The following is a 13,513-nucleotide window of genomic DNA, read 5'->3' as shown; positions in this document are numbered from 1 at the left end:
GTACACTAATACACTGTAAAACTAGCCACTCGTGAGGCTCGGCTGATAACTGTCTACCCTGAGGCAAAGCTGCTTGGGCTCTGGGTTCTTCTGCAGGTGTGCTGGTCATGGGCGGGACTGTCTCACAGGAGCTTGTGGATAAGCTGCTTTCTCTTCACCATCTTTAAAAAAAAATGCATTTAAGTACTGTAGGTTCCTTTTAGAAAACTATGATACAGGAAGAAATTAAAATAGCCTTGTATTCTTAACTATCAGGAAGACATTGTTACATATAAAGACATTCTTATTAAGGACATAGGTCTTCATTAGTTGTCAGTTTGACACAGCCTAGGAGTCCCATATCAGATATACCACGCATCAGATATCTATGTTACAGTAGTAGTTACAGTTACGAAGTAACAACGAAATAATTTTATGTTTGAGTGTCATCGAAACATGAACCGTATTAAAGGGTCACAGCTTTAGGAGGGTTGAGAACCACGGCTCTAGTGTTAGCCGAGTGAGTCTCAATTGGACTGCTTACATTAGGTTGGCCTGTGGGCGTGTCTGTGGGACCTTTGCTTAATTACTGTAGAGTGGTCCAGCCCAGCATCCCACCACAGTCAGATCCTGGGATGCATAAGAAATGTAGCTGTGTGGAGGCCAGGGAACAGGCAGTAATCATTGCTTCTCCATAGTTTCTCTTCAGTTCTCAAGTTCCTGCCTAGACGGCTTTCAATGATTGATTGTAACCTGATTGTAAACCAAATGATTCTTTTCCTCCCCAAATTGTTTGGTTAGAATATTTAATCACAGTCACAAAAAGCAAACAAGAACAAAGAGACAGAGATGGTAGTCTAGACATTGGAACCATTAAAATACAGGTTACAGAGACATATTTGGATGTCTCTTTTTGGAATGCCCAGCTTTTAGTTTCAGTAAATACACATTTTTACTCCGTCATATTTATGATTGTCCACTTTTTGTTTGTGTGTGTGTGTGTGTGTGTGTGTGTGTGTGTGTGTGTGTGTAAAAGACACACATCCTGGTATAGCCCAGATTAGCCCTGAACTCCCAATTCTCCTAAGTCTCTCAAGTGCTGAGATTAAAGGCAAAACCACCATGCCATTCTATGGTTTTTTTCCCCATAGAAATGTGTGTATTTTTATTTTTCACATTCATGTGTACGTGCCTAGCACCAGAAGAAGACAGAAGAGGGAGTCACATCCCCTAGACCCGGAGTTACAAACAGATGTGAGCTGTCATGCAGGTCCTGGAACTAAAGCCAAGTTCTCTGCTAGATTAGAAATTGCATTTAAACCCTGGGCCATCTCTCTGGCCTCCCTGCTGGTTTTTAATCCGTTATATAGTTCCTTGTTACAAACAAAGTTCTGGTCAGTATCCACAGATCCTTCTTGTGGACCCTCAATTATTCAAGTACATTTTTAGAACCAGATTTTTAAGTTGGTTTGTTTGTTTGGTTGGTTGGTTTTTAGTATGGAATAGAGTTTATTCATTCAGGGCATGGGGAGGGGATTCAAGAGAGTAGTAGAGGTAAGAGGTAGAAAAAGGCGGGGGGGGGGGGGGGAGTGAGTAGAGAAGTAGAGGCCGGCCATGATCACTGAGTATGTAGAGAGAGAGAGAGAGAGAGGAAGGGATGAGAGGACAGAGCAAGGGCAGGAAAGCAAGAGCTTAACTTGCTTTATTAAAGTTTTAGTGAATTTTGACCAGTAGTTTCCTAAAAAGCTTTGACCCATCAGCAGTGTCTTAAAAGTCCATTATCGTTCCTATTTTAAAAGTTAAACCCTTTTGGCCAGCAAGATCCTCACTGGGTAAAAATGCTGCAGCCAGCTTGACCGAGTTCAGTCGGCAGTACCCACATGTTAGAAGGAGAGTGTCAACCTCATAGACCGTCACTGGACTGTACCTACGCCCCTGTGCACACTAACTGAATACATTCTTCTGAAGTTATTGGATGATCCTCTGAAGCAAGTTGCCTTTTAGCAAACTTAGTCTGTACTGGAAAGGATTAGAAGTCTTTTTGGAGACACATAGGTGTCCTTGCAGACTGAGTAGAAGGCTTTAGTTGACTGGAGGTAAAAATCATGACCTCCGGATCTGCGCTGGGTGGGGTCCCAGTGCTAAGTGGACATCCCATCCATAAGAACTGTCTCTAGTTGAGGACCGTTTGCTTTCTCTCCAGCACAGTCTCACAGTCTCTCTGGGAACGCACCAACAGTGACACAGCAAACCTGGTGGGATTCTCGGAGGTGTTTTTTGTCTCATAGTGCTTTGTCGTCACACTCCCCCAGCCCCCACTAACCAGTCTTTTCTTTGGTACTGTGGCTCCTGACTTTGTGTTTTAGGAGACTTCTCTGTGTGCCAATGTGTGTCTCTGCATCTGTATGTGTTTCTTGGGCTTTTTCTTTGGCTCTTTGATTTTCTGTTCCTTTGGTTTTTTCTATTCAGGTTTGTCCTTTTTAATCCTACTCTTTTTCTTTCTTTCTTTTAGACACTTGTCTTCTAATGAGAGGAGGCAAGAAAGGATGTCCATTTGAGGAGTGGGAAGAATCTGAGAGTTGGGGGGCAGCCATAATCAGTATATTATATGAAAAATATGTTTTCAATTAAAAACTTTTTGGGGGGCTGGAGAGGTGGCTCAGTGGTTAAGAGCACCCGACTGCTCTTCCAGAGGTCCTGAGTTCAAATCCCAGCAACCACATGGTGGCTCACAACCATCTGTAAAGAGATCTGATCCCCTCTTCTGGTGTGTCTGAAGACAGCTACAGTGTACTTATATATAATAAATGAATAAATCTTTAAAAAAAAACTTTTTGGGGAAAAAAAATGCTCAGATTTTGGCTAGAGGATCCGAGTTTCTCTGCTTAATAATGGGAGAAGCACTGCAAGTTCAGACTTCTCCCCAGAGAGGATCCTCCTGTCCAGATTGGTTCAACTGTGGAGAAGTCCACACACGTCAGAAAGAATCTCTGGAATTGTCAGATTTGAGGAGGGAGGGAGGGAAAGCCAAAGTATGTGTGAGAGGCTGGATGTGCCAGTGCATGACATCCTCAGACTCAGGAGCAGAGGCACGGGAATCACTGCAAGTCCAGGGCCAGCTGAGGCTACACCGAGTTCCAAGGCTGCTGGAGCCAGAGTGAGATCTCATCTCAAAATAAATAAATAAAACAAAAAAGATTGTGAAATTTTGGCTTAGAATAGAGCCTAGTACACACAAAACCCTGGGTTCAGTCCGCAGCACTGTATACTGAGCCTGGGACACACCCCACAATACGAACAGGCAAGGAGGATCTGAAATTCTGTTAGCCAGTGAGAGAGGTCGGAGAGGGTGGAGCTAAACGTTGAAATCAGCAGGAGTGGTGGCAGGTGGGGGTGTAGAGAGAATTGCCTGGGTTATTTATTAAGCTGTAGGAGGAAAAGCCTAGAAGTTAGTGGGTAATGGCCACAGGTAAACAGAGTGGTGCAGTCTGTCCTGAGCTTCAGACAGTCCTTACCCCTAGTGGGCTTATGATTTGTTAGTGGCAGACACTGACTTCTTGGTGCTGACCATCTTGTCTCTTGTCCTTGAGTGTCAGCATCCGTACCCCAGTAATGGCACCTTCTCACCGCCCAGAAAACCTTTTCTGTTGTCTAGTTTGGATGTATTTCCCCCTTGGGAACCCCTTCTCCGATCCTCTGGGCCTGGGCTGAGAACACTCTTGTGCTTTGTAGTGTTCAGGATTCCATACACTGTGGTGTCTTTGCACTCTACTTTCGTGATGCCCCCCTCCCCCCACACACACATCAGTAAAAACTCCCTGAAGACAGCACAGGTTACATCACTGGTGCCAGTGCCAGTGCCAGTGCCAGTGCCAGGCACATAGCAAGTACTCTGTAGTATTGTGGTATGAATGAACTTATTAAAAAAATAGCGTTCTTAAATGATTGCTCATAGAACGTTAAAGCCTGAGGTGCAATTAGTTACTTCTTCTGTGAATAAACCTGCTACTACTCCTTTTTTTATAACTCCTAGATGCTATGTTGCTAATTTTTATAGTGTAATTCCAGTCCTCATATCTGAGGCCTTTAAACCTGACCCTACCGAATACTTTCTGGACATCAAGAATCTTATTGAATTTTGAGACTCCTGTTTTCCAGTTATTTTTAAAAAAAAAAAATGGAAGAAGTGAAGTCAAAGCCTTCAGCTGGCTACATGAAGTTTTGTAATGCTAAAAGTATGCAAGGAGAAAGTTACTGGGCAGTGAGATGCGGTACCTAATGTAAAGACGAGCAAAGCCCGTTTATTAAGAATCTATCTTTCCCATCTAATAATCTGAGTAGCCATCCTGTAAGAATTAACTAAGATGTCTAACTACACTAATTACATTGTATAATTACATTGTATTGGACTTCTGGGTGCTTACCATGCTCGTCTGCTTGTTATACCAAACAACTTACTAAAATAGGAATTAATATGTTAAGAGTGCTGTAGGAATTTATTTCATTTTGCAAACAGTACAAAATCTTCAAATTCTGTGTGTTAGTTTAAAAAGCAGTATACTGGGAGATAACTTGTTAGAGGGGAGTGGTGGACTTTAAAATTCATATTCCAAAATCCAGCACTGCTTTGATTATATTATGAAATTGCATAGTTAAGTTTCTGGAAGATCACTTGATTTGAATGGAATCTGAAAAGTCTCTCTGTGTGTGAGCATGTGCAGTCCCCCCCCCCCCCCCAGCCTCTTTGCCTTTCATTATAAAAGAGCCTGGTACTGCTTTCTGTTTTAAAAATTCAGCTGGAAAATTACAGAGTACAAACATTTGCCCCTCAGTTCTTTCCTTCAGAGACAACAGAAATATGTCTCCCGGTCCAAGCTGACATTTGAATATCTCTGTCAGTGGGAGTTAGATTTGTGGCTCTTTGCTTTTACTTCTGTAACTACATAAACTCGGGCTTCTACACAGTGCAATAGAATTTTAAAATATCATCTCTCGAGTTTCCCTGTTGGTTTTCACATTTTCCAAAGCTGTTTCTTTCTGAGCCACACTGGGGGAGAAAGAAAGGAGTCCTTGGGCGTAACGTTTTTCATTTTAGTTATTAAGTTGAAACAGTATGTTTATATTGGTAGGAACTGTCAGATCCAAGTGAAACGCCATCCCCTCAAGCCCTCAAAGGCAGCCCAAATATCCTGAAGTGAGCACAGCCTGGGTACAGGAGCGTTTCCTGGGATTGGATAGAAGCCAGCATTCCTCCGGAAGGTGCAGAACTAGTTCTCTACCAAAAGATTCATCTCCCTTTTCTCTGGCGGAAGGGTCTATGGGTGGCTACCCATAGTGCCTATCAGCATATCAAAGCCCATGCTGCCCTTCAGGCTCGGTCCGCAGCGAGAGCACCTGTTAACACACTTCAGGGTCAGGGCTGGCATCCTAACCCTGCTCACCTCCTCCCTTCCCTAAGCTCCCTCCAGCTCACGTGCTTCCCCCTCCACAGCCCATCCTTCTCATTCTCCACCCACCCCGCCCCCTTACTCTGCTCTGCTTCTCTCATTATCCTCTTTATCCCTGCTGATCTGCCCTCTCCTGTAGACGGCCCTGGCCATGGCCAGTCTACGCTTTGTCCCTGCTCTGGACTCTTCCACGTGCCTCTGACTGTTGTCTGTCTGTCTCCCCCCCCCCCCCGCCCCCGTCTCTCCCTCCCTCCCTCCCGTGCCTCTGACTGTTCCCCCCCCCCTCTCTTTCTCTCTCTCTGTGACTGTTTTCTCTCTCTCCACGTGACTGTTTTCTCTCTGTCTCTCTCTGTGTGTCTGTCTGTCTCTGTCTCTCTGTCTTTCTCATTATTATAAAAACCTCACATTAATCATACCAAGGAGCAGCCATGTCATTAGTTTATACAGTAAAAATTGATATATCTGAACAGGTATATTCTTTAAAAAATAATTCTTGAAAGTGTCTTATTAGATGAGTTAATCTTTGTGCATTTTTATAGTTACAGAAACGGTCCGACAATACATAGAATGTATTTATCTATCCTAACCTGTATACAAGTTCACCTTGTTTCATTGTCTTGCATTTGTGTGGTATGTTTGTATCCCTTCTTTTAAGTAAAGGTTTGCTCCTAGCGAAGCATTTCACATGCTTTTGACCAGCACATGATGATGTACTTCCAACACTGCAGCCTCATAAAGAACTCTGGCTGCCCCAGAATCCCCTGCATGGCGTCCATTTCTTCTTCTCTTGTTAACCACTGATAACATCCTTTCCTTTGGCCTTTGTTGTGGTTGGTTGGGTTTGGTATGAAGGTTGTGGTTATGGTTGTAGTTGTTTTTCCCATTTCCGAAGCTTTGCTGCTTCTTACGATGTAGGTGGGATTATATCTATACCTTATTGTATTTATACAGATAGTGTCTTCAGATTGACGGCTTCAGTTTACACTGTGTTTAAGGCCCTTCCATCTGTGCTCATGGCTAATTGGCTCTAGTCTTTATTACCAGTAGATGAACTATAGTGACCCATTTGTCTATTGAGAGACATCATGAATGTCACCTGTCTTATTGTATTATGGATTGACTGTTGTAAACATTTGTACATAGAAGTAAGTTTTCCATTCTGTTGAGTACATGTCTAGGAGCAGAGATTGTGGATGCTCAGACCGTCTAGGAGCAGAGATTGTGGATGCTCAGACCGTCTAGGAGCAGAGATTGTGGATGCTCAGACCGTCTAGGAGCAGAGATTGTGGATGCTCAGACCGCTTAGCTTTGTAAGAAACAGACAAAAGTCTTCAGTGTCCGTGTCTCTGCATGTGCACTCTTAAAATCAGTCTAATCCGGGCTGGAGAGCTGGCTCAGCACTTAAAAGCACTGGCTGTTCTTCAAGAGGACTTGGATTTGATTCCCAGAACCCACATGGCAGCTCACAGCTACATGTCAATCTAGTTCCAGAGGATCTGAATCCCTCTTCTTACATCTGCGAGCACCAGGCCTGTGGATGGTAGAAGCCATACATGAGGCAAACACCCATGCACAGAAAATAAAAATAAATCTTTAAAAAAGACCCAACCTAATCCAAAGCCTGGAAGCATGCACTCTAAACTGTCAGCAGTAGTTACCTTAGGAAAATGAGAAAGGAGTTTTGCTGACATTTTAATTTTTTTTTATAACAAAATCTACTCTATGATATAGTTTTATAGCCTTTTTGCCAAAAATAATAATGAATCAACAAAAGCAAAACTAAAGTGGTTCAGTCTATTTTCAGTCTTATAACATGTCCTAGCAACACACAGGCAGTTAGAGTACCGTATTCTCCGCATTCACAGGATTGATAGAGCACCTTCCAGATGTCAGTCTTCAGAACTACAGGACTGAGATACCAGTCTCAGGGTAACTAGCTTGTGACCGGAATTGTGTCAGGCAGTGTCTCCTGTGTTTCTGACCTGAAACTTACAGCCTTGACTTACTTACGGCTTGACTGCCTTCTGTGGCTCTTACTTGTGGCTCTCCATGTTCTCTGCTGCCTTTATCCTTCCGCCCTTCTTCCCAGCAAGGAACTTCCATTCTGTCCATAGTTGTTTTCCTGTTTTCTGTAGAATTCTAGTGAAGGGTTTAAAAGATCTAGACGAAGAGGGAAGTCAGGAAAGGAGCCGGCTTGCAAGCACACAAGCACTCAGTCCTCTCTTTGCTATAGGCTGATGAGATAAGAATTTAGTCTGGATTTTATCCATCCTTCAAGGTGAATTTCACACATGTTAGAAGGTTTCTAGCCGTGTGTGTGTGTGTGTGTGTGTGTGTGTGTGTGTGTGTGTGTGTGTGTTTTCCAGTATTTTTAAAAGACTCTTCTGTGGAAAAACTTTAATGTATAATACATCAAATTCTGTGACATTAAAAATTGCCACAAATACCTGGAAATGTGGCCTGTCTAGCATGCATTTATCCACACTGTACCTGCATCAGGAAATGAATAAATAAAATCTCATAGAAACCGCCAATTCAGTGTGAAAGATTATTATGTCAGTGGATTTTTTTTCAATTAAAGTCGTCAGTGTTAAATATTGTACAATTAAGTACTTTATCAAGTACCTGATACAGTTGAAAAGGAAAGAGGGACCCTGTTCTGAGAGGAACCTCATCACCTGGTGTGATCAGCACACAGTCATTTGACTTTCTGAGCTGAATTTTTTTTATAATTAAATTAATTAAATAACATGTGAAGGATTCAAAAAACCATAAAGCAATCCAGGTGTAGCAATTGTCATTGTGGACTCTTTGTTCTAAAACACACATTATAATCCACTGGGTAAGAATCACAGGAGTTCAATTAACTGCTGATCAGCATGTGTTTTCTGTGTCATCTCACTGGTATGTGGACAGCTCAGTATACACAAACCAGTCTTCCTACAACTAGCACAGATTAAAATGCTGAATTGTAGCAAGAACTACAAGACCTGAAGTTAATGGGTAGTTCTATTCAAGGGTAAAAAGAGAGTGTCAGGAAGGTTGTGAAACTTCTCTGTTCCCCGTTTTTCCTAAGTGTGTTCAAGGTTTGAGGAGTAGTAACTACGAATGGGGAATGAAAGAATTTTCTTAGTCCACTCAGGAGGACTGTGTGAGCTCATCATGTGTCACTGGAACTTCCGTCGTGGACAGTGATAGTTGTCTTGTCGTCTGCTTGTCTGTCTTTCCTGTTTTCCACTGTGCTCTCTTAGGCACGGGGTCTTTTTTTGTAACAGTCTTTCCTGCATCTTTGTTCTCTGTGTTCCTTTTCTTTGTCTTAGTTCTCTGGTGTGATTTACTCAATCCAGCAAATTACCAGCATTCTTGCCTCTTTGATTGAGTAGTACCTATTCTTATGCCAAAAGTTGACATTTAAATCTAATAATAAAGGTAAAGAGATTACCAGTAATTGAATTTAATTTTCACATGTGGAATACAACTGGTCACAGTGAAAATGAGATCTGATGTTAATCATCAGAATATAATGTTTTTATGCTGTTTTAACAGTTTGTGTGAACAGCAGCTTTAAGTTCATGAACTTTGACATGAAATTCTATTATGTTAGAAACCATTTAGGAGACATAATTTAAATAGTGAAAAGATGTACAGAATCAGTAAGGATGTACAGCACCTGTGATGTTAGCAGGAACTACAAATGGACTGTTTACTGTATGGAATGTTGTAGAATGGCCACCTCGGAGTGTGTATAGCAGGTAAGAAATATTTTTAAAGCAATATGGATTTGTATCTACACTAGATCTCGGTAGCAGGCACACACCACTGAGGTGATGAGAGGACAAGTTCAGGTTTTTCAGATCAGCATGTATGTTATATACCATCCCACATTTAAGAACAAAGTGTACTTTTATATGTCAAACACATAAAATTTTTTAATTTTTTTATTGGTTATTTTTTTTATTTACATTTCAAATGTTAGCCCCTGCCCAGTTTCCCCTCCACAAACCCCTTATCCTACCCCCTCTCATCCCTGCTTCTTTGAGGGTGCTCGCCCACCCACCCACCTGCCCACTCCCTCCACCTCCCCGCTCTAGCATTCCTCTATACTGGGGCATTGAAGCTTCACAGGACCAAGGGCCACCCCTCCCATTGATGCCAGATAAGGCCATCCTCTGCTATATGTGCAGCTGAAGCCATGGGTCCTTCCATGTGCTCTCTTTGGTCAGTAGTTTAGTCCCTGGGAACTCTGGGGAGGTCTGGTTGGTTGATATTGTTGTTCTTCCTATGGTGTTACAAACTACTTCAGTTCCTTCATTCCTTCTCCTAACTCCTCCATTGGGGTCCCCAGGCTTAGTCCAATGGTTGGCTGTGTACATCCACATCCGTATCAGTAAGGCTCTGGCATAGCCTCTCAGGAGACAGCTATATCAGGCTCCTGTCAGCAAACACTTTGAAGTATCAGCAATACTGTCTGGGTTTGGTGTCTGAAGATGGGATGGATCCCCAGGTGGGGCAGTCTCTAAATGACCTTTCCTTCAGTCTCTGCTCTACTCTTTGTCCTGTATTTTCCTTTAGACAGAAGACATTCTGGGTTAAAATTTTTGAGAAAGGTAGGTAGCCCCATCCCTCAACTGTGGGCCGTACCAAACATTGGATATGGTCTCTACAGGTTCTCTTTCTTCTTTGTTGGGAATATCAGCTAATGTCATCCCCATTGGGTCTTGGGAGCCTCTTGCTTTCCTGGTGTCTGGGACTTTCTGTTGGCTACCCCTAGATCCCCATGCCCCATTGCTACACACCTTTGTCCAATTTCCTGACTCTGTACATCTCCCCCGTGTCCTCTCAAACCTGATCCCGCCCCCCCTTTTTCCTCTCCCCCTCCTTTTTTCTTCCCAAGTCCCTCCTTCCGTCAACCTCCCATGATTATTTTCTAAGTAGGACTGAGGTATCCACACTTTGGTCTTCCTTCTCCTTGAGCTTCATGAGTCTGTGAATTATATATCTTGGACATTCCAAGCTTTTTGCCTACTATTCACTCAGTTACCAATGAGTGCATACCATGTGTGTTCTTTTGTGATTGGGTTACCTCACTCAGCATGATATTTTCTAGTTCCATCCATTTGCCTGTGAATTTCATAAAGTCGTTGTTTTTGATAGCTGAGTAATATTCCATTGTGTAGATGTACCACATTTTCTGTATCCATTCCTCTGTTGAAGGGCATCTGGGTTCTTTCCAGCTTCTGGCTGTTATAAACAAGGCTGCTGTGAACATAGTGGAACATGTGTCCTTGTTATATGTGGGAGCATCTTTTGGGTATATGCCCAGGAGAGGTATAGCTGGGTCCTCAGGTAGCACCATGTCCAATTTTCTGAGGAACCTCCAGACTGATTTCCAGAGTGTCAAAACAGTTTTTAGAATAATGCGGAAGCACAGATATTTTAAGTCCACATACCATTTAAGCCAAGAATTCTATGTCTAGGTTACTTTATTGATAAGCTGATTCATGCTAAAATATTTGCAGGGATATTCATTGTAGCACTAATTATAGTTTAACCATGACCACTATAAATAGTGGTTTTTCTTCTCAGGATTTGTATGAAGGACATGATCAAAGCTCTGGGTAGATAAAAAGCTATGGTGGATATTCCTTCGGCAGTATTTGCAGAATGTTAAAATCCTAGATATGCAGCAGCACTAAGTTATATAAACTGTATTGTCTAGGTAGAAGATTGCAGCATTGCAAATGTTGTAAAGACAGTAAGAGGATCATCGTCACCACGCACACACATGCACAGTCACATACATGTGTAGATCAGGAGGGGGACGCACGGCAAAGGTTGCTTTCTCTGGGTATTTAAATATGAATCATTCAGCTTTTTTTTTTTTTAATTTAGTGGCTTGTGGTTGTGATTATAATATAAAATGAACATGAAGGGCTTGTTTTTGTGGTTTTGGCCAAATGGAAATTGTATTTGTTTATTCGTTTATTAAAATCCTCATTGCTCTATGCAGACAGCCTGGTCTCAGATCCTGAGTTCAAGTGATCCGCGTCTGCCTCCCAGTAGTCAGGGCTACAGGCTGGTGCCCTGGTGCCCAGCTCATTCCTTCATTATTTAAACTGATACGTGATAATTTTATATATTTAAGACGTTAGGACTGACAGGTGGATACAGTGTATATGCGTAGGTCAGGGTAAGCCTATCTGTCACTTGAAACATTTGTCATTTGTTTGTTAATGTACAGCACATAATTACCTGTAGTCCTGTATTATACAATAGAATGCCAGATGTATTTCCCTAATCTGGCTATGCTTTTTTCTTTCCTTTTACTGAGAAAATAAACCACATATAAAGAAAAAATATTGTAGGAAGTAATACTAAAAGAGATGGGACTAATGTAATTTTTAAAAAAGATTTTTATGCCTTTTCTATATTCTTAAATAGGTAAATGAGTATATTCATTTTACTGTAAAGAGTTTGATGTTTTGTTAAAAGCATCGTTAATAGGCAACTTATTAGCTTAGAACCTAATAATATTTATACAACTAACAAACTTGAATTTTTCTATTTTCGTTTTTAGGCCAGAAATGTACATACAGGAGAATTAGCTGCAGTAAAAATCATCAAATTGGAGCCTGGTATGTATTTATATAATGTCTATGTGTGTTTGTTGCTAGGGGTTAAACCCCACCTTCTGTGGGCTTGTATTAAAATACTTTATACATTTTTATCAGTGTTTGATATAGTTATAAGACCTGAATATTCTGTGTTTCTTCCCTTTTTTCTTCTTCCTAAAATAAGTATGTTCCAGATCAATAGAATATTTCTAATATGATCATATTAAATTATATCACACATTAAATTTCTAGATAATCACAATTATGTGACAGTTTTGTTGCTAAAGGAAATTTAATTTGAAATGTACATGTTCAAAAGTCTTAAGTTGTATCGGTTCACAGCAACAAAGTAGTTTTTTATTGCAATCATAGTGAACATTTTAACTCCATCTTTAGCTGTAAAAAGGTGCAGTTGGGGGCTGGAGAGATGGGTCAGTGCTTAAGAGCACTGACCGCTCTTCTAGAGGTCCTGAGTTCAATCCCAGCAACCACGTGGTGGTTCACAACCATCTGTAATGGGATCCAATGCCCTCTTCTGATATGCACCATGTATTCACACAAAACACTCATGAATAAATAATTTTTTAAAAAAATAATGCAATTAGAACTCACACAGTCCTAATTATATTCTGGGGGACACTAAATAAAACCAAAGCTAGCAAATGAGAGAAAGACTATAGGGCTGCTAGGAGGGCCGGGGAATGAGAGGGGTGGGCGAGAATGACCAGACTGCACAGCTTACTGTATGAAATGAGAAAGAACAAAGTTTACTACTAAATATGAATTTAAAACTTACTTAGGGAAGCGTCTGTGACTTTGCAAAGGACAAGTCAGTTAGTATTAAGATAATGATACTGTGTACATAAGCTATTCCCTGATTGCTTTAGTTTTCATAAATCCAATCTCAGCTCAATGCTTATTTGAACAGCACTTCACATTTTAGAAGATTATTTTAAAACACACTGAGATACTTGTTTTGAGAGCAAAGACCACATAAAACCCAACCAGTTCTTGAAGGTGTCTGGTGACAGGAACAGTAGTTAGACCAGGGAGGTGGTGGTCTGCTCATTTCCTGGTTTATAAAGTGAGGCATGTGTGACAGTGTGTGGTTATTATCACGAGTGATTCTTCATCTGAGTGGCTTCCATATTTTGGATACATTTTTAGGTCATTATTTGTATTATTTCAATAGACAGAGATACTTGGAAATACTATATTTTGGAACAGTTGATAATGAAGTTTTCCCATATGACACAATGCCTTTTCTTGACACAATAACAAATTGTAATATTTCAGAATAACTTTACTATCCCATATGATAAGTAGAGACTGATCTCCAAAATGTCACCAACTAAATAGATGGGTCTGTGAACAAACTTCCCTGGAGGAGCTGTTTGAGTCAACGTCTCATGCTGGGTCCAGGAGGCCAGGCTGGGCTCCAAGAGGAAGCACAGATATTTATCCCTTTGCTGC

The 13,513-nt window shown here is 41.3% G+C and overlaps 1 protein-coding gene across 2 annotated transcripts in view; it reads left to right on the top strand.

The window, feature by feature from the left end:
• Positions 1-13,513, top strand: part of Map4k5 (mitogen-activated protein kinase kinase kinase kinase 5) — a 92,865-nt gene that overhangs the window by 9,165 nt on the left and 70,187 nt on the right. For both annotated transcript variants that reach the window (NM_001192016.2, XM_006240180.5), the window contains exon 2: positions 12,004-12,061. In NM_001192016.2, the coding sequence (NP_001178945.1) occupies positions 12,004-12,061 (58 nt within the window). The remainder of the gene's footprint in view (positions 1-12,003; positions 12,062-13,513) is intronic.

Source organism: Rattus norvegicus, chromosome 6 (genome assembly GCF_036323735.1).
Source record: "Rattus norvegicus strain BN/NHsdMcwi chromosome 6, GRCr8, whole genome shotgun sequence".
Classification (NCBI taxonomy): domain Eukaryota; kingdom Metazoa; phylum Chordata; class Mammalia; order Rodentia; family Muridae; genus Rattus; species Rattus norvegicus.
This window is presented reverse-complemented; position numbering and strand designations above follow the sequence as displayed.